The sequence below is a fragment of the Rosa chinensis genome, chromosome 5 (assembly GCF_002994745.2).
Source record: "Rosa chinensis cultivar Old Blush chromosome 5, RchiOBHm-V2, whole genome shotgun sequence".
NCBI classification, from domain to species: Eukaryota; Viridiplantae; Streptophyta; class Magnoliopsida; order Rosales; family Rosaceae; genus Rosa; species Rosa chinensis.
Window position 1 is genome coordinate 70,560,030 of NC_037092.1, and position 24,185 is coordinate 70,584,214.

Sequence of the window (24,185 nt, forward strand, 5' to 3'; positions counted from 1 at the left end):
AACTTGAGCATCGTGTTGATAGATGCTTAGGCATTTTGACAAGGTCAAGCCTTCAAGCACCCCCATGATCGTCAGTAGTCTTGATCCTGAAAAGGATCCTCTTCGTTCAAAGAATGATGACGAAGATGCGCTAAGGGCAGAATTGTCCTAGTTAAGTACAATAGGCGCATTATTGTACTTAGCTCAATGCACAACACCAGACATCTCATTTTCCATGAACTTGTTAGCTAGATATATCTCTGCGCCAACGCGACGCCATTGGATTTGTGTAAAAGATATTTTTTGGTACTTAAGATGTATGATTGATATAGGCTTGTTTTATTCCTACAGAGAGATGATGGATTCAGACCCATCACACACTAGGAACGCCGCCAACATTGGCCTGCTTCCTCTATCCCCATCCCAAAACGACATAAGTGTCTTGGAAGGTTTTGTTGATGTTGGGTATCTCTCTGACCCATACAAAGGTCATTCCCAAACTGGTTAAGTGTTCACCATGGGAAAAGACCGTGATATGTTGGAGGTCTACAGAACAGACCTTAGTCGCTATATCTTTGAACCATGCATAGATTATTTCTCTTCATGAAATGATTCGTGAATGTATATGGATTGGATCCATAGTTACGCTTGTTCGAACAATTGTGGTTTGAAGTCTACCACAGATGAGCCTACGAGCATTTAGGATAATACTGCTTGCTTTGAACGAATGAACCAAAGGCTACATCAAAAGCGACAACACCAAGTATAATCAACAACAACAAACTCTCCTCAAGATCAAAGTAAACTAGGTTCGATCTGAGGACAGTATGGCGAACTTGCTCACTAAGTCATTGCCTAAATTCCACTTTCAAGAAACATGCTGGTAGCATCGTTTGCTGAAGTTATCCGAACTCCAATGACAGTAGTCATCAGGGGAGATGCAGACATCAGGGGGAAGTGTCTACATGTATGGTCTCGAAACGTGAAGGGTGTGTTGTGCTCTTTTTCTCCTTCGACCGAGGTTATTTTTGTCCCACTGGGTTTTTGTTACTCAGCAAGGTTTTTAGCAAGGCAATGAAAGAAGCACCACGTTTGGGCGATACAAGAAGGAGTGTTCAAGTAAATTTCTATTTGTGTGTCTGGCCCAAACTCTAGGTTATTTGACCTAGTGGTAATAGGGTTTAATTAGATAATCTCGGAGAATCTTAGAGATTCCTATTCAATGTATGATTACCTTTCCTTGTATGATTCGGATTCTATGCATTGTAATCCTCTATATAAAGAGGCCCCTATTATCAATGAAAGGACACAGCAATTCTCTCTCAAATATCGTTTCCCTTCAACATTGTGGCAATTCCTAGTGTCCTGTAAATTAATTTTCTAAGAGTGGTAGAAGACTAGAAGTAGAAGTCCAAGGCCATGATCCAATTCAATACTTTCTATTTTCTCTTTCGCAAAATGTTGATGCATAATGCCCGTGACATATCATTACATTAGTTACTAACTTACTATTACTATTATATCGTTCCTCTTTCATAACTGCAATATGTAAATCATTCCATTTTGTCTCTGTATTTCTAGAATTCTGTTTTGTGTTAGCAACGAAATATGGAAAATGATAGTACTATGGTGTAAGACTAAAGGCAGGGGGGTCGGGAGCATTGCTGCACCCCCTGAACCATAGGAGAAGGCAAAAACATACATATAGCTATTGATCTTGAATGTAATTTGTAGTTCTACTGAGGCATTCCGAGGTCTAGTCTTGGTCGAGTGCTTCTTGTTTCTTGTAATCTTGAATGCATCTGTATTGCAAAATTTGTTGTGTTCATATTCTTGTCTTCATGCTAACTAATTTCTTAATAATGTGTTAATTCAAGTCAGAATTCTTACTTCTTAGACCTTAGGAGTCTTGTTTAATCTAGAAAATTTTCAGAAACTTCATTGAAGTGTGACATGATAACAGAACGTCTTGTAACCTCCCGACTATGAGGTTTTGACTTTATGTGATACCTCCATTAATGGTGTTTTTCCTTCTTTAAGTTTAGCCAAGTTCTATATTAATGGGGTTTGGCTTAGTAGCTAGGTTTAGTTCTGGGTAGCAATTTTGGGTGTTTGAGGAATTTGGAATCTTTCAGGTCCAGAGTTTGTGCCTAAGGACATAGTTTTATACTTGTAGACATAGCACCATGCCAGAGTAATCAACATTGATAAGCAGTGGTAGAGGGACCATGCTCTGTTTAGTACTTATTAATTCAATACATAAAAAGTGACAAACTTGAGTAAATTCTAAGGCATCAAACCAGTTTTCAATTCAAGACTTTTACTTAAAAATATCGAGTCTGCCTATTTGGCATTCCATGAAATTCATTGGTACAGGCTGATGTATAGGGTTGTTTCTCGCACAAGTCCACAGTCAATACCTTAAATTGCCAAATGAAGGAGAGTAAATCCCTGCACACTTTCTTGTTACCATATACCACAAAAGTCGACACCTTGTCCGGTCAAAAACCAAAAGAAGAAAAAGGACATAAGTCCACACCAATTGCTTAACAAAAGTAAGTATAGGATCAGATTTGGATGTTTTAATTTCAATTTTACGTCTTCATTTTGAAAAGTCACCAAAATGTCTTGCATTCCTCTGTTTCCACTGGTATTTAAGATGGCAAATCGGCGGGTCTAGATTTACTACCAAATTCATTATCATGACTTGTGGGTATTAGTCTAACCGATTCTGAGGTAGTGAATTGCAAAATAATACCAAATTGACCCATTTCTTAGTAATGTATACAATCTCCGATGTAGCATGTGGGGGTGAAGATTTTGACTCTCAATAATGAAATATCTTTTCTAGGAGGAAAATCTGGCTAAGGAGAAAATATCTCTTCGAGGTGGGGAAATCTAGTCAAGAAGGAGGTATTTTGTTTTGGAAGAACCAAGCAAGGAAAGATCTCTTCGAGGAAGATCTCAATAAAGCAAAACCCTTCATCTCAATGAGGCAAAACCATTCAATCGAGGAAGAATCCAAGTGAGGCACAATCTCTTTAAGGTTGACTTGAGTAAGATGAAGCCGAGTTCCAATCAAGATTAAGGCCCACCAATTTAGAGTAGTGAAAGGTTCAGAAAATGTCAAGAAGGGATATTATGTCATTTTAGATCTGGGCACCCTACTATGTCATAATCTTAATTGTATAAGCTTAAAAAAATAAAGAAAAATTTATTTACACACCTACTTAATGCACATATCTATTTATGAAATCTTAATAAGAAGTTATATTTTTAATTTATAGTGTCAGCTCTCGCTCTCTCCTCTTGGCAGCGGCTAACCCTAGGGTTTCGCCGACCGATATTCTTGGATTGTGGCATCGGTGTCTGTGGTCCTGAGCTGTCGAGTCTCTTGGACTCGAGAATCTCTCCTCTTCAACCTTCAGGTTGCTGCACCCTAATCTCGTAGTTTTGGCAATGGAATTCACCCCATTCGAGTTTTACTCGTGCTACTGTGGCTGCAATCGGTTTCAATGATGACGGAGGAGGGCAGCGCTGTAATCTGGTGGATCCTAACCAAACTTGGGATCCGGGTTCTATCAGTAATGCGTTCGGATCCTCTCCGTTTAGGGCCTTGGTTTTGCCAATGCCATCGGCTTCAGGTGGGAGATCTTTTCCTATTGCGCTTTGCCAGGAGGAGTTTTGGGTCAGATCCATTCGTGGGCGACTAAAGGAGGTGTTAGGTGGCTGCAACACCGAGGAGGTAAAGGGCGAGCGTGACCCCGTAGGGAGGGAGACGGCCACTGAGTCCTCTCCGGCGAGGGTTGGAGGCGTTGCGTTCCTGGTATCGTCTGCGGATCGACTCGGAGATGTGCTTTTCCAGGTCATTCGCTCAACTGCTCTTCGCATATCGATCTCTTCAATCAGCATCGGAGGAGCGATGAGTTGATTCAAGAGGGGATGGCGGGGTTGCTGCTTAAATCGGTGATGGTTGGGTGCCTAGTTGCATGGGTGGCCTGAGCATTTCCAAATGGATGCCCAATTAATTGGGTGCACAGAGCAGCGATTCTTGGGCTTGGGCCCTTTTTGCTGCATCAGGTTCAATTTTGTCTTTGGGTCAGATATGGATCTGCATTTGGGACCCGGTCGTACCCTATTTCAGATCTTGGATCCGAAACAGCTGCTCACATTGTTCTGGTATTGGTTCTGGTTCTAGTTCTTGAGTTCGTCTGCCAACATCCTAGTTTTTGACACCCTCAGTTGCTTTCGATCTCTTAGTGAGCGAATCACCTTTCCTAGGTGGTCATATCATTGGCTACAGTTATGGTTACTCTTCTTTTTACACTGCTTTAGTGACATATGCAGTGCAGCGATGCCTTATGGTATCAAGTCACATGGTTACCTGGTTACCTTTCATCTCGATGCGATTGAGCATCCAGTTATGCGTTACTTTTACGTTATAATAGATGCGTATGTGCATCTCGTTATGTTTTATTGCTTTCTTTCGATGGTTTATGCATCGCTCCATGTACTCCTCAGTTTCACTTAATATAGTTTGTCATCCTTCTTTCAAAAAAAAAAAATGCACATATCTATTTTTCTTGTGCAAAATGAGATTTAAGTAATAACTTAAATTACCAAAACAGACACCCTCTCTTGGCGTCAAAGTGTCAGCGTCTATTCATCTTATTTGCGAACAACCATAGAAAATACCATAAAAGTAGTAGGTATGAGATGATTGAAAGAGTTCTTGATCATGGTTAAAAGAATAAACAATGGTTGAAGGAAGAGTTGATTCATTTTATAGGTCAGTTTAGCTTCTCTTTTGAGAAAATGAATGAGAAAACCCTCACTAACAATGGTATCATTTTGTTTTATGATTGCCATAAATCTAAGAATCTATGACGTCGTAGCTACCAGCTCTTCCAAAGTAACAATACGTGCAATAATTAATCCTAGCCAAGTCTTTCTCATTTGCTTCCAAATTGAACATAGTTTTTCTATCAATTCTTGATGATTGGGGGGTGGCTTCGGTTCCTAATACACCATTGAAGAATCTCACAAAAAAAGAAAGAAATCAAAATTGAAAAAGCTTTTGTAATCGTTTATGAAGTCACGCAACTTTGGATTTTCCCCAATGTGCTGGAGGAGTATTGCACAGAGAGGGATGAAAGCAATAATCTCACTCTACCCTTTTCTCCCATGGGTGTATGAGAATCTAGGTTTAACGATAATCTCAAGAATATAATGAAAAAGAGAGGTTTTTTTTTTTTTTTTTTTTTGAATAAAGGGCTGGTGCGGCTGCCCTCAATCCTTGATTAATAAAGAGGTTTTTTCTTTTCTGATGTGGAGTGTTTGAGAATGTTGAGGGCAATTTGGATAGTTTTGTGAGGTGTTTTTAGAAAAATATTGGAATGAGAAATTATATGAGTGGTGTATTAAGCATAAGATGTGCATTAAGACTTTAAAATTGTGTACATATAATTGGGAAAAATACACCAACAGTGTCCGGACATTTTGAGGACTGTCAAAGTGATACCTGGACTTTAAAACTTATCAATGTAATACCTAGACTTATATTTTCTTGTCAACATAGTATCTACGTTAACTTTCCATCACGGTGCCGTCAAATTGACCACATGTGACGCACGTGAGACCCGTCATAGTGCCGTCAAGTTGACCACATGTGACGTACGTGAGACCGAAAAAGAGAGCTAAATGACTGATGTGCCCTCAAAAAAAATTATAATAAAAAAGAGAGAAATAAGGAAAGAATTAATAAATTAAAAAAAATTCTTTTTTTTCTCTCATTCATCACCAGTTCTTCTTCTTCCTCATTCATCATCAAGAGATAGAAGGAGGACTTTGAAAGCTTGTTTCTTTGAAATGGAATTGGGGCTGGTGTTTTGGAAATGATGATATAGGCTATATAGCGGAAGGGCCAAAGGCGAGGCCGAAGTTGGGGCTGGGCCATAGGCCGACTGAGAGGATGGCGGGGTGGGATTGGAGCGCGTGGGCTTGGGAGGCAGAGAACGTGGCGGAAAAGCCATGGACGGCTCGTTTGCATATGTAGAGGAGGTTGGTGGGGTTAGGGAAAGGAGGGAGGGAGCAAAGTATGAAGGTGTACCAGACTACCAGCGGCAGTGGGAGGAGAACAGAGCAGGCTTGGAATATTGTGAATTTGTGATTAATGGCTGGAATGGATTCAATTGTGATTAATGGTGGAATGGGTTTAATTGAAGTGTATGGCTAGAATAATGGGGTTGGTGGGTTTGGATCTAATGGTCAGGGCATGGGTGGCATGGATAGAAAGCTAGGGTGGTTGTGATAGGGATTTGAAGAAGGGGGAGTAGAAGAATAAAAAGGAGTTGTTGGGGCTGCATAGACGACAGTGCAGTTTCACTTCTTGCCGAGCATGAGAAGCATAAAAATCTCAAGCAGCAATGGGTTTTCGATTTTTTGATCTTTTTGGTTCTTGGTAGTTCCCAGATCTTCCAATTTCTCTTCCAAAATGGGAAAATGGGTTTGTCAAGCTTGAGAAGATGAACATGAACAATTGCTGGGATTCTTTTTTTTTTTTTTTTTTTTTGCTTTTTTGCTGGGTTTAAGAAGATGAACACGAACAATATCTAGTTCAACTACTTATCTTCGTTGCTGTCACTGAAGAATTGCTTGTGTTCATGGGGATAATATCCAATCATGATGATTGGATTCGGATTTTTTTTTTTTTTTTTGATAATGTATTGGGATCTTGGTTAATAGAACAAAGCAAGAAGATTTATTCAACTTTTATTTTTAATATAATAATTTATTCAGTTTTTATTTTAAATTTTAAATTTATTCATTTAGGATTAGATGGAGTAAAAGTCTTTTTTGCCCTCATTTTTGGTCTCACATGCATCACACGTGGTCATAATTGACGGCACCACGACGGAAAATTAACGTAGGTACTATGCTGACAAGAAAATATAAATCCAGGTATCACATTGATAAGTTTTAAAGTTCAGATATCACTTTGACAGTCCTCAAAGTGTCCGAACACTGTTGGTGCATTTTTCGCAATATAACTTCCCAAAAAATAATGTGGGGTTCTCACAGCACAAGAAAATGATTCAATTATACCATTTTTTTGAATCAAGCCCAAGAGCGAAACAGTATAATCATCACAAGCCAGAATAGATCGTTACATACTTTTCCGCTGTCATTTAAAGACATAGACAGACAAGAAGGCAGTGGTAGTACCCATATTAGTATATAGAAATAGACCTACTCATTATACATTCAAAACGTAGAGATAGAGAAGATCCTTCTTTGGTACTACGGGCTAGTTTGGGATTGTTGTGACTTTTAAAAAAAACTTATGCTGCTGTGTTGTGAGAATAATTGGCTGTGAATTAAAACAATTTCGTGTTTGGAAAATAATATTTTTAAAAGTGCTGTCAGTACATAAAACAATTGCAGAGTGTGTTTTGATCCACAGCAGCTTCTAAAAGCAACATCTAGGCTGCTTCTAAAATCTGCTGCCAGTGACCTATAATTTTCAATTAAAGCTGCTTTTTATTTATTTACCAAACACAATAACATCTAAAATTTTGAACAAAAGCTGACTTTTTTAAAAGCAAAGCAATCCCAAATGGGGCCTACGCCGGAGGCTCTAGAGATCAAGTTTCCTAATACAAGGAAATTGTTGAAATTAGGTAAAACTAAAAACATAGTGTTAGAGCAAGTTTGTGTTTTGGATTTCCAGCAGCAATAGCCCTCTTGATAGAGCGAAGACCAGGCCTAAAATCGATCGAAGGCGTGACCCATAAATGATTTTGTTGTGACTGGCTGGATGGTAACAGCAGCGATTGGAATTGATTTCAGAAAATAGAGCTTATAAATGAATATGGTGTGGGAGCTAGATGCCTGTGAGTTTTGTGAGGAGGAAATTCTAGCAGTGGCATGGTTTTGGGTTATGGGATAAGGCTATTTGGATATTGATGGCAAGGTTTTTTAGAGATGAAGTTTGATCTCTTACTTGAAGTTTCTGGGTCGTTTTGACCTCTCTTCCAACAGTAATGAACCTGCTTTTTATAGTGAAGGTGGGAGGAGAAGATCGGTGCCAAGGACTGAGGGTTTTGAGAGAGCATTCTCAGTTTTAGGGAGATGGTTCATATGCTTCCAAGCTTGATTTTCTCCATGAAACTAAATTAGTGAAAAGGGCTATGGAAATTTGTTCAGGCTATGAGACTGAAGGGCGGTGCATGGCATAGGTTTAGGACGGTGGTCATTCCCAGAATTTATGCTGCTGTGATCTTTGGGGGATTATAATTCCCTAGCCTAATTTCAGCTATTGTGAATCTTGATCACAGAGTTTAAGGGTTCTTGAAAATTGAAGCAGGATTATGAGGATATGAATTGGGTGGCTCCTCCATAGTTTCTGGGCTCTTACCAGAAATTGTGGAACACTAATCCCAACAGCAGTTTTGATAGAACGATGTTTCTGGTTCGGGGAAGAAGATGACTCCAATGGACTTTGGGCTAGAGGCTAATCTAATGGACTTTGGGTGAAATGACTCTAGTGGGCTTTAGGTTTTGTTGGGCCTACTTTGCATCCTTCTCACTAACCCATATTAAGAATTTGGTCCGTCAAGCATGAATTTTGGTTCCCAAGCCCAAAATTATTAACGAACTTTATCTTAATGGTAGGCCTCACAGGATCTGTTACCTTCCACACCACATCCCTTTGTATAAGCCCCAAGTGTATAAATGTAGCTTAGGTTTACGTGTATTGCATGGTAATTTGGCGTGACAAATTCTTGAAGATGCATGTTAATTGCTTGATCATTTGGGCTTGCATTATTTATAGTTAACTAGAGCATTTCTTTTGGACTGCAATATGCTTGTTTGAAGGGCCAACAAGATTGCGGGTTTAATTACTCTTTTCTTCATGTGTCACTCATAAAATTGATTTGTGGAATTTTGGGTGTCAACACATAGAATTGGGCCAAAGGCAAAGCCCTAGTCCAAATTAGAGGCCCAATGGGTAGCTCAAAAGGAGAAAGTCCAAACCCCAAGGCCAAGCAAGATTTGGAGCAAAGCCCAATGGTCATCATCCGCATGCGTCTGCCCATACAACCCCGTGCCACCACCAGTCTGCCATCGCACCGCACCGACTACGCCCCAACCAGCCTCACTGCATGACCCAGTAGACGACGCACCACCGCACTTGGCCAACTTCGCTGCGCACCTCTCGAGAGTTGGAAGTCGCCATCTAGATCCTCTAGATCTTCACCACCGCACAGCTCCTCAAAACCACGCCGCCGCTCCCAATCTGAACCCCGCCGCCACCCAGATCTGCAAAGCTCACGCCGAAGCTTGCCATCCTTGCACAACACAAACCACACCCAAAGATTTCGTCTGGACCACACCACGCCACCCTTCCAAAGCCTTGAGTTTCAATGCCTCTCCCATGACCTCCCAGAGAAAATAGCAAGTCCCGTCTGGCAGCGGCTCATTAGCGGCAAGACAAACCCTCACCGTTCCCAAGCACCACCGGACGAGCAAAATTCTCAAAACCTAGGTCTTTTGGGTGCTCCGGGGTTTTTGGAGCTCCTTGGTTGCTTTTGGCTTTTTTTTGTTACAGTTAATTCCAATTATACCATTTCATTCATAATAAAAATAACCAATATAGACTCTTGTGTTAGGGAAAAAGAAAAAGACAAGAATATGAAACTGTCAACAAATGTAGACTTAATCATTAAGATTTAGATTGCAAAATATACTAGGATTTGGAAACTCATAACAGTTGTCAAGAAAAGGATAATACACGTTTATCAAACTGCCAATATAGGTCGAGGACAAAGAACACCACAATTGCCATCGGTACACAGTATGTAATAAACTTCAATCTCACTAAGTCATCGAACCTTCCGTTTCTTTTTGGAAGGCTGCTGCACATTGTTTTTATTGATATTCTTATAATGGTTTACACAGTTGACTCTGCCACGAACCTATTCTTCTTTGGCATCTAGATTTTGTATGAGTTTTTGCACGAACTACATTTTCAGTTGTTCTTAGATCGCTTGCTGCTTTCAGTACCCTGCATGCCTTTGCTCCTGATCTTGATTGGATCTTTTAGGATGCTATTACAACTGCTTGGACAAACATTGATTTCTTTTGTTCCTTTAAAATCTCTTCCAATATGCTCTAAGTTAATGAGTTCATTTCTCAAAATGTCAGTGCCCTCCTTTGACTTCGATGCTAGGTAAGATATCTTGCGACCCAAATAACTTAAATTGTCGTGCCTGCATGTATAAAACATAATTAGTTGTTCTTTACGACGTAAATGATTAAAGGTATAAAGGTTAATTCTAGCCATGGATGATTGGAATTTTAGTAATTTGAGTTTGAATTAAAGAAGCTTGTTGAGTGACTTTCTTTACATGCGTTTGCTTTAATTGAAAAAATGCTTTTTATCGGATTTGAAAGAAGGAAATCGATAAATCATAGTAGTAGGATAGTTCTTCCATTTGTAATGCAATGTTTATTGGCATCTCTATTTGACTATTGTTGATATCACTTATACCACATACCGCCAAGCATAAGCAACGACCTCATAGGTGGGCCCCACGACATGGCTAGCCCAGCCTATGGCATGCATCTGGTAGACCGACACCCGAGCTACGTTGCCATGGTGGAGGTCGGCCGGTATCTAGTCGGGAGGCCACCCTCCCATGCTCTCCAAAAGGCTTCAAGAGAAGCAATATGTGTATTATTGTCCCACATCGGAAATATAGAATAGAATGGGACTTCCTTTAGCTATAAATGGAAGTTCTCCCCTTCTTGGAAAGGAATTGATCCATGATCCCTATACTTGTATCACTAGAAAGGCTATTTGGCCTCACTACTAGTGAAATATCTAAGTGGACGTAGCCTTGCCTCAAGGGCAAGGTGAACCACTATACATGCTTGTGTCACTCTCTCTCTCAGTCATGCTTTATACTTAGGTCCCGTATTCTCACACAGAAACAACTATTTCTTGTGGCTTTTAAGTTTTAACAAATATACTCGGCTATTTTTGAAGTTACCACTGTACATGTATCATATCAGGGAAAAAAATACAAACAATACCCAACCTATGGCCGACTCCAAATTTCTGTACCCAAATTTTCAAAACTATCACTTTGGTACCTGAAGTTCGGACCCCGACTCAACTTTAGTACCTAGAACACTGTTGGCCGTTACGGAGTGAGTCAACTGTCAAACTTTGAGGGGTATTCTCGTCCGTTCACTAGATTTCTTCTTCTTCTTCAAGCTCTCTTCATTTTCTTCTTCCTCCCAACTCTCCCATCATCTTCTCCAAACCATTGCCAAAAGAATGAAACCCAGAATTGGGGCAAATTAACTTTATTTCTTGGGCGCGGGTGGGCAGGCTGCAGGCTTGCTGCGTTGGGTGGGATGCGCAGGAGCGGGGCATTGGGCGGGCTGCGCAGGTGCGGGGCGCTGGGTGGGTTGCGCAGGCACGGGCCGACTACGCAGGCGAGAGGCGTTGGGTGGGCTGCGCAGGCAAGGGGTGTTGGGTGGGCTGCCCAGGCGTGGGACGCAGGGCCCGGGATACTGATGCGGGGGAAATAGGCGTTGTGCTAGGCGCGGCGAAGCGCTAGGCGAGGTTGGGCAGCACTCGGCCTAGTGTGCTGGTCTGGCCGGCTATGGGGCTTTGCGGTAGGGGCTGTTGCAAGGCGGGTGGGGCTGGAGAGGAGGAGGCGCGGGGCTGCTGGAAGAATTTCCTTTTTTTTTTTTTTTTGGTTTAGGGTGGCGGCAAAGAAAAAGTTTTTTCTTCTAGGATTTTGGTTTTTGTGGAGGAGGTGGTGGGGCAGAACCACCGGCGAGAGGAATGAGGGTTCTGCTGGTGGTGGTGGGTGGTCACTGATAATGGTAAAGGGAAGAGAGAGAGAGAGAGCTCTAGAAGAAGAGGATCGGTTTTACCCCTAAGAAAATGCCACATGGCATGATAGTTAACGCCGTCATGGACGGCAGGAACATATGTTGGGTCGGGGTCCGAACTTCAGGTACCAAAGTAATAGTTTTGAAAATTTGGGTACAAAAATTCGGAGTCGGCCATAGGTTGGGTACTGTTTGTATTTTTTTCCCATCATATCAGTATTTCAAAACATTATTATGTAGAAAAATGCAACAGTTCTTCTTGAAAAATTTTGAGAATAATTTGAATAACTCAATAAGGAGATTTCTTGTTTAGAAGGAGATATCTTGTTAAGATGGAGATATCTAATCGAGGTGGGAATATCTGATCAAGGGGAAAATATCAGTTCGAGGCAGGAAGATCAGGTCGAGGTGGAAATGCAATGTTTATTGGCATCTCTATTTCTTGTGTCTTATAGCCGATTAGTATATAGAAATGCACATGTTCTTCTTGTTTATCACAACATATTTGTATGATCTGCCAAGCTTAGTAGTGTGTGCAGACACTACAGGTTGTGTATGATGCAACTCCAAACGTGTAGAAATAAAAAAGGATTTAGTTGATGATGCAACTCCCACTGTAAAAAAGGATTAGTTAATGTAATTTTCTGTGCACGTAGATATGAATGAAACTAGACTTCTTCACGACAAAGGGGGCAGTGGCTTGCTTTTGCTAGCCATTCATTAATACATTCTTGATGAAACGTATGCTTACACTCGAGATGGAATCGAGTCAATCGACACACTTCCCCATCCATAAACTTCTTCAACCAAATAGCATACTCAGCGGTGTTGAAACTGCAGCTTCCTCTTGCAGAAGTGAAGACTCCAGCGCATTCCGGCCGCTTTGTTCTTGCAGTGGCAGCGACTTGGTCAAAATTGGGAGCTTGATCATTGGAGTTATGTTGTTGTTGTTGGAGCTGCATCTTCTGATTGCAGTGGCCAGACACGGAGAAATATCAAATTTATGACAGAAAATCCAATGAAAGCTAGGGTTATAATTTGAACAACCGACGTGTTGGGAATCTATATAAGGTCATCTATGATTCAGTGACTTTTCAATCTGGTTCATGGTATCAAATCCAAGTCTCCCATACATCCTGAGAACCATGAGCAGCCTCATCCTCAAGTAGAGCTTCATGTTGTTTCTTTTTCAGCTGTTGTCTTTGACAATTTACGTCCCTTTGGTTGACTGTTGTCACCAACGTACTTCCGTTTCTGGAAAAACCCTATGCACAAAAGAGTTTTGCATTATGTTATGTATCAAACAAAAAGAGTTCAATGGTAATTGGAACATGATAGCATTCGAATCCTAATTTTATTGCATAAAGTCCACAGCTTCCATCCAACTACAACGTGCGACTGCGATGAATTCCTAAACTTGAAAGAATCTCAGCCCTGTTCCTCCTTTAATATTATTGACATATGCACACAGTGCATACTCTTGAGCAATTCAAAGAAGGCAAAAATAATTTCATTATATAATAGTCAAGTTTGAAAACTGAGGCTTGTGCAGCTTATAACAAGGCAAAATTTGAAAGGAATGAAAAGAAGTTTTTTGACTGGGAAGCTTACTTGTGGGGGAAGTTTTTAGGGAGGCTCATCAATTTTAACTAACTGAAGCATGTCCAGCTAGTACTGTGTGGTCCGCCAACAAGGTTCAGGAGGCAATGGTAACACTTTCTTTCCGCCGCATTTGTGCTGTACTGACAATATCATAGGTTTAGGTTGATAACTTCACCGGTGTATCATTTTTCACTCTAGAAATTATATTATACAAAGAAACTGATGGTTTCGAATCTGAGTCCGTCATTTCTTTAAGTAGTATTTCAGCTTCTTCCCATTTCCCATCATTACAAAGAGCTCCAATGGTAGAACTGTAACTAGCCACATTCGGAACCATTCCTTTCTTTCTCATTTCTTTGAGCAACCTCAGTGCCCTGTAAGAGCTACCCTCTTTGCAGTAGCCATGAATCATTATATTAAATATGACATCACTTGGCTCCAAATGTGAATCGCTCATTGATTGTAACAGCTTTGATGCTTCAATCATATTACCTTTCATGCATAATCCATGTATTAAGACCCCATACGTGTAGACATCAGGCACCAGACCAGCCTTCGCCATGGAGGAGAACACATGAAATGCTCTTTCCATGTCATCAGATCGAACCAAGGCATCAATTACAATTGTATATGTCACTTTAGAAGGAGACATGCCTCTGTTCTCCATCTCTCTCACCAAATCAGTGACTCCAGCAGAGTTTTGAGCTTTGGCAAAGCCTCGAATCAGAACATTATAAGTCACCAGAGACGGAGATTGTCCACTCGACTTCAACTGATCAAACAAACTCAACGCCTTGTCCAACTTTCCAAGACTACAAAACCCATCAATCAGAGTGTTGAAAGTAACTATACTCGGACTAATACCATCCCTCTTCATCTCATTCACAAACTTCTCAGCTTCCCAAACCCTCATTTCTCGACACAACCCACCAATTAGGATGTTGTATGTGACCACATTGCAGGCCATTCCTCTCTCACGCATTTCATCGAACAGTTTCAATGCACTATTCATTTTTCCATCGTTGCAACACCCACTGATCAAACAAGTAAAAGTACGCATGTTAGGAACAACCCTATTAATCTTCATCTTCTCATACAACTCAAACCCTTCTTTATTCCGACCTTTCTTGAAAAGCCCATCAATCAACACAGTATATGTAAACTGATTAGCAACCAAACCAAGCTCCCCCATTTTACAAAACATCTTCTCTGCCCTCTCTAAATCACCATTCTTGCAACACCCATCAATCAATGTAGTATATATAACCACATTTGGAGACCAACCCATTTCCTCCATCTCATCAAAAACCCCAAACCCCCTATCCAATTCACTACCCTCGCAGCAACTTTTTATAACCATCCCAAAACTATACGAGTCCAATCCGACCTTACCCTTAAACTCAGTGAACACCCACAAAGCCTTTTCAAAATCTCTCGACTTAACAAGTAAAACCAATATGTTATTGAAAGTGTTTGATCTGGGAACGAGGCCTTGCTCAACCATTTTGTTCAAATAGTAAAGGGCTTGCTCTGGCAACTGAGATCGAACATGGGCGTTGATGATTGCTTCGTATAGATGACTAGAGTTGGCGACTGAGCTCAACTTGGGTTGAGTTAAATCGTGGAGGAGAGACGAGGGAGTGAAGAATGGGGATGAGATTCGACCGGAGAGGAGTTGAAGAATGAGGGACTGGGCGTGCATTGGCATATTGGAGGAGATGAGGTTGTGAAGAATGAAGGAGATGGAGTGGTGGGTGTGGTGGAAGCCTTGGAGAGTTGAGGAGTTGAAGATTGACAAGGCTTTCAGTGGCGGGCTTTTCACCATTTTTTGGATGAGGACAAGAGCTTTGTTCGTTGGTGACATTTTCGTTGTTGCTCGAGTTCGTTCTACTCTGGCAAAGCGCGGGGTATTTGATTTTTCTAGCTTCTTGTGAATGGGCCGGGTCGAGTTTTTCAGGTCTGAATCCAGTTGGTATCTAGGGATTGGAACGTCTCTTTACTCGACTAAGACCATCTCCAACGGAGACGTCAATTGCCATGTGGAAGCCCAACGTTAATATTTGACAGCCCAAACCCTTCTCCAACCCGTCTGTTTTTTACACGTGGATTAGACCAAACTCTCTCCTCTGTCAAATTTGGCAGCCTCTTCTCTTTCTGTCATTTAATTTTTTATTGTTTCTTACTTTCTCTCGGTGCGTCGACTCTCTCTCCCCTTTCACCGTTTTTCTTCCTTCATCTCACCCAGAACCTGCAGCCACTTTGCATGTCTGCAAATTTCTTCTATCTTCTTGAATTACGGGAACATGGATCAAAGATGCTCAGATTCATCTTCAGATGCTGCGAATGGATCAAAGATGCTCAGATTCATCTTCAGATTCATCTTCCACGAGGTCAAGCACGTGGTCTTACATGGTTCATTCCTGCAGATGATCCTACCTTGATCTCCAAGCATCAACTATTTGCAAGAATTGTTGGTGGGCTTGGTGGTAGAGCAGCAGAGGAAGTGATCTTTGGTGAGCCAGAGGTGACAACAGGTGCAGCTGGTGATTTGCAGCAGATCACTGGTTTAGCCAAACAGGTAACCAATATCCGCCATGACTATCTGCACATAGGAATTTAAACTGTCCAGCACTATGATCCTTACTTTCCTAAAAGAGATTTCATATCTTGTGGGATTTACATATGAAATGAATCCTATAACTCTGACTATATTGCTCTTTAGTGTAGCTCATTTTTGTTGCTTTTTTTTTTTCTCTCTTTCATATTTATTGAGGGCAAAAATTTGGAATTGGCAGCTAAATTTTGTCTTTCCCTATACAATTGTCCAGCAGTTTTCAATGCCATTCCTACTGCGCTTCTGTAGTTAATTTCTTTAAGAGTACCTGTCCTTGGCTCATTGAGCATGTTAAAATCAATTGGACTGAGGCATTAATTGACAGTATTGCAGATGGTAACCACATTTGGAATGTCCGACATTGGCCCATGGTCATTGATGGATTCAGCTCAGAGTGGTGATGTCATAATGAGAATGATGGCAAGGAACTCAATGTCAGAAAAGCTTGCTGAAGACCGGGTTGCTGCTGCGGCCCCTACTCCAGTCGCTGAGTGTAAGTCATACTGCCATTGACACTTAGTTGCACTATAATTGGTTAAGTGTATAAAAAGCTGTAATTTTTTCCTAGGATTACGCATCAGTTTTGATTCTGTTGTTAATGTAATACTTGTAACTGTAAAATAGATTTTTTTGAGTTTCTGCAAATTTTCAGTTTAGGATGCAGTCACCAAGTTTGTTGCTGGGAAGACAAGTTTGTATCAGTTTGTTGCTATCAAATTCAAGCTGTTTCTGTTTGTTGGTAGTTAACTGCTAGTTTTTTTTGCTGTTTCAGTTTCTGTTTTCTACTATGTATTCCCATCTTGATGTATTCTCATAATCTCAATTGCATATCTTTTCTCATAATCTATTCATGCATCTCTTAAATGGAACCATTCATTGTATGATCTTAGATTACAAGTAAAAAAAAAAAAAAGGAAAAACAACATAAATAGAATTTTACATGTTAAAGTAATATTCAAATTTGACATCTCCATTGGAGCTAGAAATTGTCAAAATGTTGCTATATCAAATTTGCCATGTCATATGTCAAATTCAAATTTGACCAAAGCCAAATAACAAAGCCATTGGAGATGCTCTAAGACCATCTCCAATGGATATGTTAAATCCACGTGGAGACCTCTAACAGCTATAAAAGACATCTGCATCCTCTCCAACCCATGGGTCTTATCTGACGTGTAAATGACATTTTCATTTGGGCTGTCAAATTTGACAGAAGCAAAGGGAACTGTCTTTTATTTTTTATTGTTTCTTCCTCTTTCCTACTCTTCTCTCTCTTTCTTCTTGAGCGTCTTTCTGTAAATATGGAGAAACCCAATCGTTTTCCCATTGCAATTCTCAGTCCCTTGCTTGTAACAAACAATGAATTTGAGAAGGAAGAAGAAGGCTCCTTCAATTTGAAAATTAGTACAGAATCAAACACCGAAACCCACCAAGAAAGTCCCAAGCTTTACTCAAAAGAAGCCAAAACAGAACCAACCCTTTCTGTTTCTCCTCCTCTTGATTCAATTCCAAAAGGAAAATCATGTCAATTAAACCCATTTGCAGGCCTCAGTTCCCCATTACTATACTCAGCTCAGCTCCAAAGTTTGGATGTTCGATTTTTAGAAAACCAAATCAACCCATACCAAAATGCAGAGCTTCAGATTCAATTCAAATTTGGGGATAAAGAGAGAAAGTTCAGAGTCATCCAAAAATGATCGAAATCAGATAGGGAGGAACTTACCCAGCCATGGATAAACAACGATTGACGATGGAAGACCACCGACTTTGTGCCTCTTCAAGTTTTTGGGTTCAATTGACCTATAGGCTATAGCCTTGAATACCCAGCCAGGGGTGGAATCTAATGGATGTTGTCAAAACATGATTCGTTTGGGTCCTTTGGGATTGAAAAGCTATCTCATGCGACTGGAGAAGAACGTACAACAAGAAAAACAGAGAAGAAGAAGGAGAAGAAGAGTGAACATGACTTTAACCACGAAAGAGGAGAGATAAGAAGAAAGAGGAAAAGTGATTTTTTTATATAAAAATTCTGAAAAAAAATAATAAAATAATATCTGAATTTAACACATCCATTGAAGTATAAATTTGTCAAAAATGACATCTGCCACAACACGTTTCAAATTCAAATTTGACACAAGTATTTTGACTATACCATTGGAGATGCTCTAATGGGTCCGCAGATCATACAAATATGCGGTGATGAACGTAAATAACAAGTATGTGCCAAAAAAAAAAAACTTGAACAAGTGCATTGCTCATACTAATTTTCTGAAATACTGATATAACTTCAAAAATTATGGGGCACATAAAAATAGATGGTAAGCCTTATTTTCTCGATATATGATCATTATTGTAAATAAAAAATAGAGTAATCGGTATGAAATTCTTTGTTGTTTTATAAGGTTTAAGCCCATTGTTTGTGCCCAAAAGTATTTTGGCTAGATTTTCAAGAGTATTTAGTTCGCTTGGCCGATACCTACAGCCCAAAAATGAGTCTACCATCTGTGTTAGGTTACAGCTTCGCCAATCCAAGGTTGATAAGGAAAATGAGCCTTTATGCAATTAGGTAGCAGAGATCAAATAAGAATCAATATTTCAATAATCCTTCTACAACAAAGAACTGCCGAATCTGTTAGATCACAAAGCCTCCCCTGGAGCAAATTCTCAACTTAGTTGAGCCCAGATATATTCAAGGAGCGCCTTGACCCTGAGAAGCTAAGGATCGCCTTAGCAACCTTTATGCTTTCTCCATCTTCTCAGTGATTTCTTTGCTCAACCTACAACTTTGAGTATCAATACAACATTGTTTATATTGATATTCTTATCATGGTTTACACGGCTGACTCTGCCACTAACCTATTCTTCTTTGGTCATCTAGATTTTGTATGAGTTCTTACACGAACTACATTTTCAGTTGTTCTTAGATCACTTGCTACTTTCAGTATCCTGCATGCCTTTGCTCTTGACCTTGATTGGATCTTTTAGGATGCTATTACAACTGCTTGGCCAAACATTGATTCCTTTTTGTTGATTTAAAATCTCTTCCAATACTGGCTCTAATTTAATGAGTTCATTTCTCAAAATATCAGCGCCCTCCTTTGGCTTTGATGCTAGGTAAGATATCTTGCGACCCAAAAAACTTAAATCAACATGTCTGCATGTATAAAACATTATTAGAAAGTCAGACATTTTAATTCCTGATCAGTTGAGACTATATTCCATACTTTTCTTTCATACTCGTTTTATGATCAGTTGGGATTATATTGCATTCAACAATCTAAAATAGGTGCAAAAAATGAAAAATCAATTGTAGCTATACTTCTCATCACAGAATACCCAATAAGAGAACTTATATTCTGGCCATAAAATCAAAATTTAAGATCAACTTTGCAATATAAGTATTTGCGTACCCAATCAATTGTAGAGCTTCACTAGGTATATTGTATTGTTTATGGCTTTGATTATCATTAATGAAAACTAATATTCACTCTATCTTGATGTAATCTTGTTTTGATGGTTATCACCAAGAATCGATGTATATTAGTGGAAAGCAAATTGATTGTAAAGTTTAGCTGAAGTGAAAGCAATAAAAACAAAACACATTCAAATAATATATTGATGTTAGAAAAGAAAAGGTATATATGTTATCTCTATAAAACATATGTCAAACAGGAGATCATAAATCGATTAAAATGATAAAGCGATGTCATAATAAGAAAACAAATCACTTTTTTAAAAGAAAATTGACGTTAAGACCCAATTTCTACATTGGGTACTTCAAAGGAATCGACATGTAGCAGAATTTTTAACATCGGCTAATAACTGATGTCTAGATTATCATGATATTTAAACAGAAATGATATGGTGAAGAATATTTTCTTTGTATTGAATTGTGTGTTTGAGCCTTTACAGAATGAGTAAATGAAGACTAAGAGGATTCTCCACATGCACAAGATAACCGTATCTTGACTATTTGTGCCATGCTGCAGCAACTCGAGATGCAGGGATTCTCACACGAAGACATGTGCAGCTAATTGACAATATTTGACTGAATCAGTTTGCAGATCCTGTTTGCAGATTTGGTGGGATTCTTTTCTTTAACACTCCCCCTCAAGTTAGAGCGTATGTTAATTACACCCAACTTGCTGAGTAGTATATCAAACTGTGTCGAACTCAGGGGCTTGGTAAACAAATTTGCCAATTGATCTGCAGTTCGTATATAGGCTGTTCGAACCACTACTCTTTGGATCTTTTCACTCACCAAATAACAATCGATTTCTATGTGCTTTGTGCGCTCATGAAACACAGGGTTTGAGGCGATATGTATGGCAGCTTGATTGTCACAAAATAGTGTAACTGCTTGTGTGTGATTCACTTTTAAGTCCTTCAATAGACTTCTTAACCAAGCTACCTCACAACATGTAGTAGCTATAGAACGGTATTCTGCCTCTGCACTTGAATGAGCCACTGTGGTCTGTTTCTTCGCCTTCCATGAAATTGGTGCTTGTCCAAGCAGGATGCAATAACCAATTACAGATCTTCGTCCAGATAACGAGCCCAATCAACATCACAAAATGCCTTCAACTCCAATGATCCTATAAAAGGTAAAAGGATTCCTTGTCCAGGTGCTTGTTTGATGTATCGCAAAACCTTGTGTGCAGCTTCAAGATGTGGTTGTCTAGGCTTGTCCATGAATTGACTCAATACATGAACAACATAAACAAGATCTGGCCTTGTGATGGTGAGGTATATCAGTCGTCCTACAAGCCTTCGGTATTGGGATGGGTCATTCAGCATATCTCCACTTGTATGAGCAAGTGAAAAGTTTTGATCAACAGGAAAACATGAGGATTTGGCACCCGGAAAACCTGCATCCTCCAAGATTTCAAAGGCATACTTCCTTTGACATAACACAATTCCTTGCTTTGATCTTGCAACCTCTATCCCCAAAAAGTATTTAAGTTGGCCTATGTCTTTCAACTTGAATTGGCTTGAATGAAACTGTTTGGTTTCTATAATATCTTTCAAGTTGTTTCCTGCTAAGATCACTTCATCAACATAAACCAACAATGCAATGAAGCTACCTGGATGATTTCGGACAAACAATGAATAATTTGACCAAGATTGATGGAACCCAGTGGAGTTAAGAGTAGTTGACAGCTTAATGAACCACTAGCGTGAAGCTTGTTTCAAGCCGTAAATGGACTTGTGCAGCTTGTAGACCCTAGTCTCCCCCTTTCGTCGGAAACCAGGAGGAATGTTCATGTATACTTCCTCATAGAGATCACCATTTAGGAACGCATTATTGACATCAAGTTGGTGCAAGTGCCATCCTTGTAGAGCTGCGATGCTAAGAAGTACACGAACTGTGGATAATTTGGCTACCGAAGCAAAGGTTTCCTGATAATCAACTCCTTCAATTTGGCTGTATTCCTTGGTAACCAAGCAAGATTTGTAGCTTTCCACAGTGCCCTTTGGTTTGAGTTTAATTTTGTATACCCATTTGCAGCCTATGGGTCGATTATGTGGTGGTAAAGAGACTAAACTCCAAGTGTGGTTAGCCTGAAGGGCTTGGATTTCTTTGTGCATGGCATCTCTCCATTTCGGATCTTAAACTGCTTGGGAAAAACTGGTTGGCTCTTTCTGGAGTGTAAGTTGGACGGTGAAGGCTTTATGATTATCTGAAAGATGATCATAGGATAGAACATGTGAAAGAGAATGAGCAGTACCTGAAGTGGTGACCAAGTTCGTTGAAGATGATGGTGCAGGCCTTGAAGGTAGGGTTGCCTCAACATGAAAGTCCTGTAAAAATGTTGAAGTTTTGGTAGGCCTTGTGGATCTGCGAGGTGGCGATGAGGATGTAGGAATCATCGGCTGAGGTGATGTAGATATGTCAAGTGATGGAGATGATGTAGGATGATCTGGTGACGGTGAAGTAGGGTGATCTGGTGACGATGAAGTGTTTGAAATAGGGTCAACTGGTGAATTGGCAGCGGAAGAAGTGTCATTTAGGAAGTTGTCAAAGGTTGAAACTCTAGAATTTGTTGGCTCTATATCAAAAGATGGAGACTGTGTTTGTGGTTGAAAGATAGGTGTACCATGGTGTGAAGGAGATTGAGATATGGACTGGAATGGGAAGGTGTCCTCAAAGAAGAGAACATCTTGTGAGACAAAAACTTTGTGCTGTGTGAGATCATAGACTCTGTAACCTTTCTGATCGTGGGGATAACCCAGAAAAATGCATCTAGTGGCACGAGGATCAAACTTGGTGGGCTTGGTGGAATGTGTGGATGTGAAGCACAAACAACGAAAGACTCGTAAATGAGAATAATTTGGTGCCTTGTTGAATAGTTCTTCGAATGGTGTCTTACCCTAAAGAAGAAGTGGTGTAGGGGTCCGATTAATGAGGTAGGCTGAGGTGAGTATGGCATCCGCCCAAAAATGTTTAGGTAAATTGGCTTGAAAAAGGAGGGCTCGTGCAACATTGAGTAAGTGCATATGCTTGCGTTTCAGCGACACCATTTTTGTTGTGGTGTGTTGACGCAACTAGTTTGATGAATAATCCCCTTTGATGAATAAAAATTTTCGAGTTTGAACTCGGGACCATTATCACTACGCACAACTTTGACCTTCTTATTGAACTAGTTCTCAACCATATGAATGAAATTGACTAAAAGGGTTCGTGTTTCTGACTTGTGTTTCATCAAATATATCCAGGTGATTCTAGTATGATCATCAACTATGGTGAGAAAATATTTTGCACCAGAGAATGAAGGCACATGATAACCACCCCAAATATCAACATGTATTAAATCAAAAGATGACTCACTTGAGATAGTGCTTAAGGGAAAAGATAATCTGGTTTGTTTGGCCAAAGGACAAATGGAACACTTGCTTGCATCACAAGATTTATTTGTAGAAAATGGAAATAACGTAGAAACTTTGCTGGAATGGTGGCCAAGGCGTTGATGCCAGAGGATAGAGGTGTGAGTGTGAATAGAATTACATGTTCTTTTCTTTATTTGTTCGAGGCAGTACAGTCCCTCCTGCTCAGTTCCCGTCCCAATCATCTTCCCCGATCGTAGGTCCTGTATGACACAGAATTGACTGAGAAAGATGGTGATGTCGAATGAATCTAATGCCAACTTACTAATGGAGATCAAGTTTAAATAGAAGAATGGCACACATAAGACATTATGAAGGGTGAAATTGGCAGAGAAAGCAACTTTGCCTATGTGAGAAACCTGAGCTGAGGTACCATCCGCCAGTTTGACAAAACGATTGTCAACATGTTTCAGAGAAGTGAGAAGAGAAGGACTACAAATAATATGATCACTAGCACCACTGTCTAATATCCAAATGTTTTCTTTGCCATTTTGAGAGAAGGAGAAAGCTTTACCTGAGAGCTCTTCATAATTTGGAACATTACCAACTTGGTTAGCAGTAGCAGTCTTGTTCTTGCTCAATATGTTCATGATTTGCTGACATTCCTCTTAAGAAAAAGGAAAATTGGTTGTAGCCTCCCTTTTGTCATTTGAGGAAGCCACATGGTTCCCTTTCAAACGTCCTTGTCCTTCCTCTGCAGTAGCTTTTCTTTTGCTGCAATACTCATATCTGTAACCCTTCCAATTACAAAAGGTACACCTGAGGTGTGCACGACAATTCTTCGTGCTATGATTTGTTTTGTGACATTTTTCACACTTGGTTTCACCTTCTCCAAGATCAAGATCACGAGTTGCTTTCTTCACAACAAAGGCAGCAATTTCTAGTTGAGCCAATGCCTTCCCATTTGAAACTTCGGCCTGCTTTTCAAGGTGTAGCACCAGTGAGTACGCCTTATTCACACTTGGTAATGGATCCAGCAATAGTGTATTGCTACGAACCGTAGCATAAGAATCATTCAAACCCATAAAAAACTTCATTGTTTTCTAAGTTTCCATGTAATCCTTGACTTCTTTGGCCGCTTCATAGCTATAAGCAGGAATCTCACAAAGCACATCTTTCTCATCCCAAAGACTCTTGAGTTTGGTAAAGAATGAAGTCATAGATTTGTTGCCTTGTTAACAATTGTGAATCTCAT

At 40.0% G+C, this 24,185-nt stretch overlaps 2 protein-coding genes across 4 annotated transcripts in view; one reads left to right on the forward strand and one right to left on the reverse strand.

Annotated features, from left to right (window-relative positions):
- The window catches only part of LOC112202255 (pentatricopeptide repeat-containing protein At4g11690), an 80,711-nt gene extending 65,357 nt beyond the window's left edge, over positions 1 to 15,354 (reverse strand). The window contains exons 1-2 of one of the 3 annotated variants that reach the window (XM_024343202.2): positions 13,501 to 15,354; positions 12,504 to 13,143 (exon numbers count right to left, since the gene is read on the reverse strand). In XM_024343202.2, coding sequence (XP_024198970.1) covers positions 13,649 to 15,316 — 1,668 coding nt within the window. In that variant the 5' untranslated portion in view covers positions 15,317 to 15,354 and the 3' untranslated portion in view covers positions 12,504 to 13,143; positions 13,501 to 13,648. Of the gene's footprint in view, positions 1 to 12,503; positions 13,155 to 13,500 lie in introns of those variants that run through there. The other 2 variants (XM_024343200.2, XM_040507207.1) reach the window with 2 other exon arrangements.
- A 374-nt stretch (positions 15,355 to 15,728) lies between these two features.
- On the forward strand, positions 15,729 to 16,847 carry LOC112201722 (ATP-dependent zinc metalloprotease FTSH 2, chloroplastic). Its single transcript, XM_024342630.2, has 2 exons — positions 15,729 to 16,069; positions 16,439 to 16,847. Exons 1-2 carry the CDS (start codon positions 15,755 to 15,757, stop codon positions 16,616 to 16,618), a joined length of 495 nt encoding a protein of 164 aa, XP_024198398.1. The 5' UTR covers positions 15,729 to 15,754; the 3' UTR covers positions 16,619 to 16,847.
- The last annotated feature ends 7,338 nt before the right edge of the window (positions 16,848 to 24,185 follow it).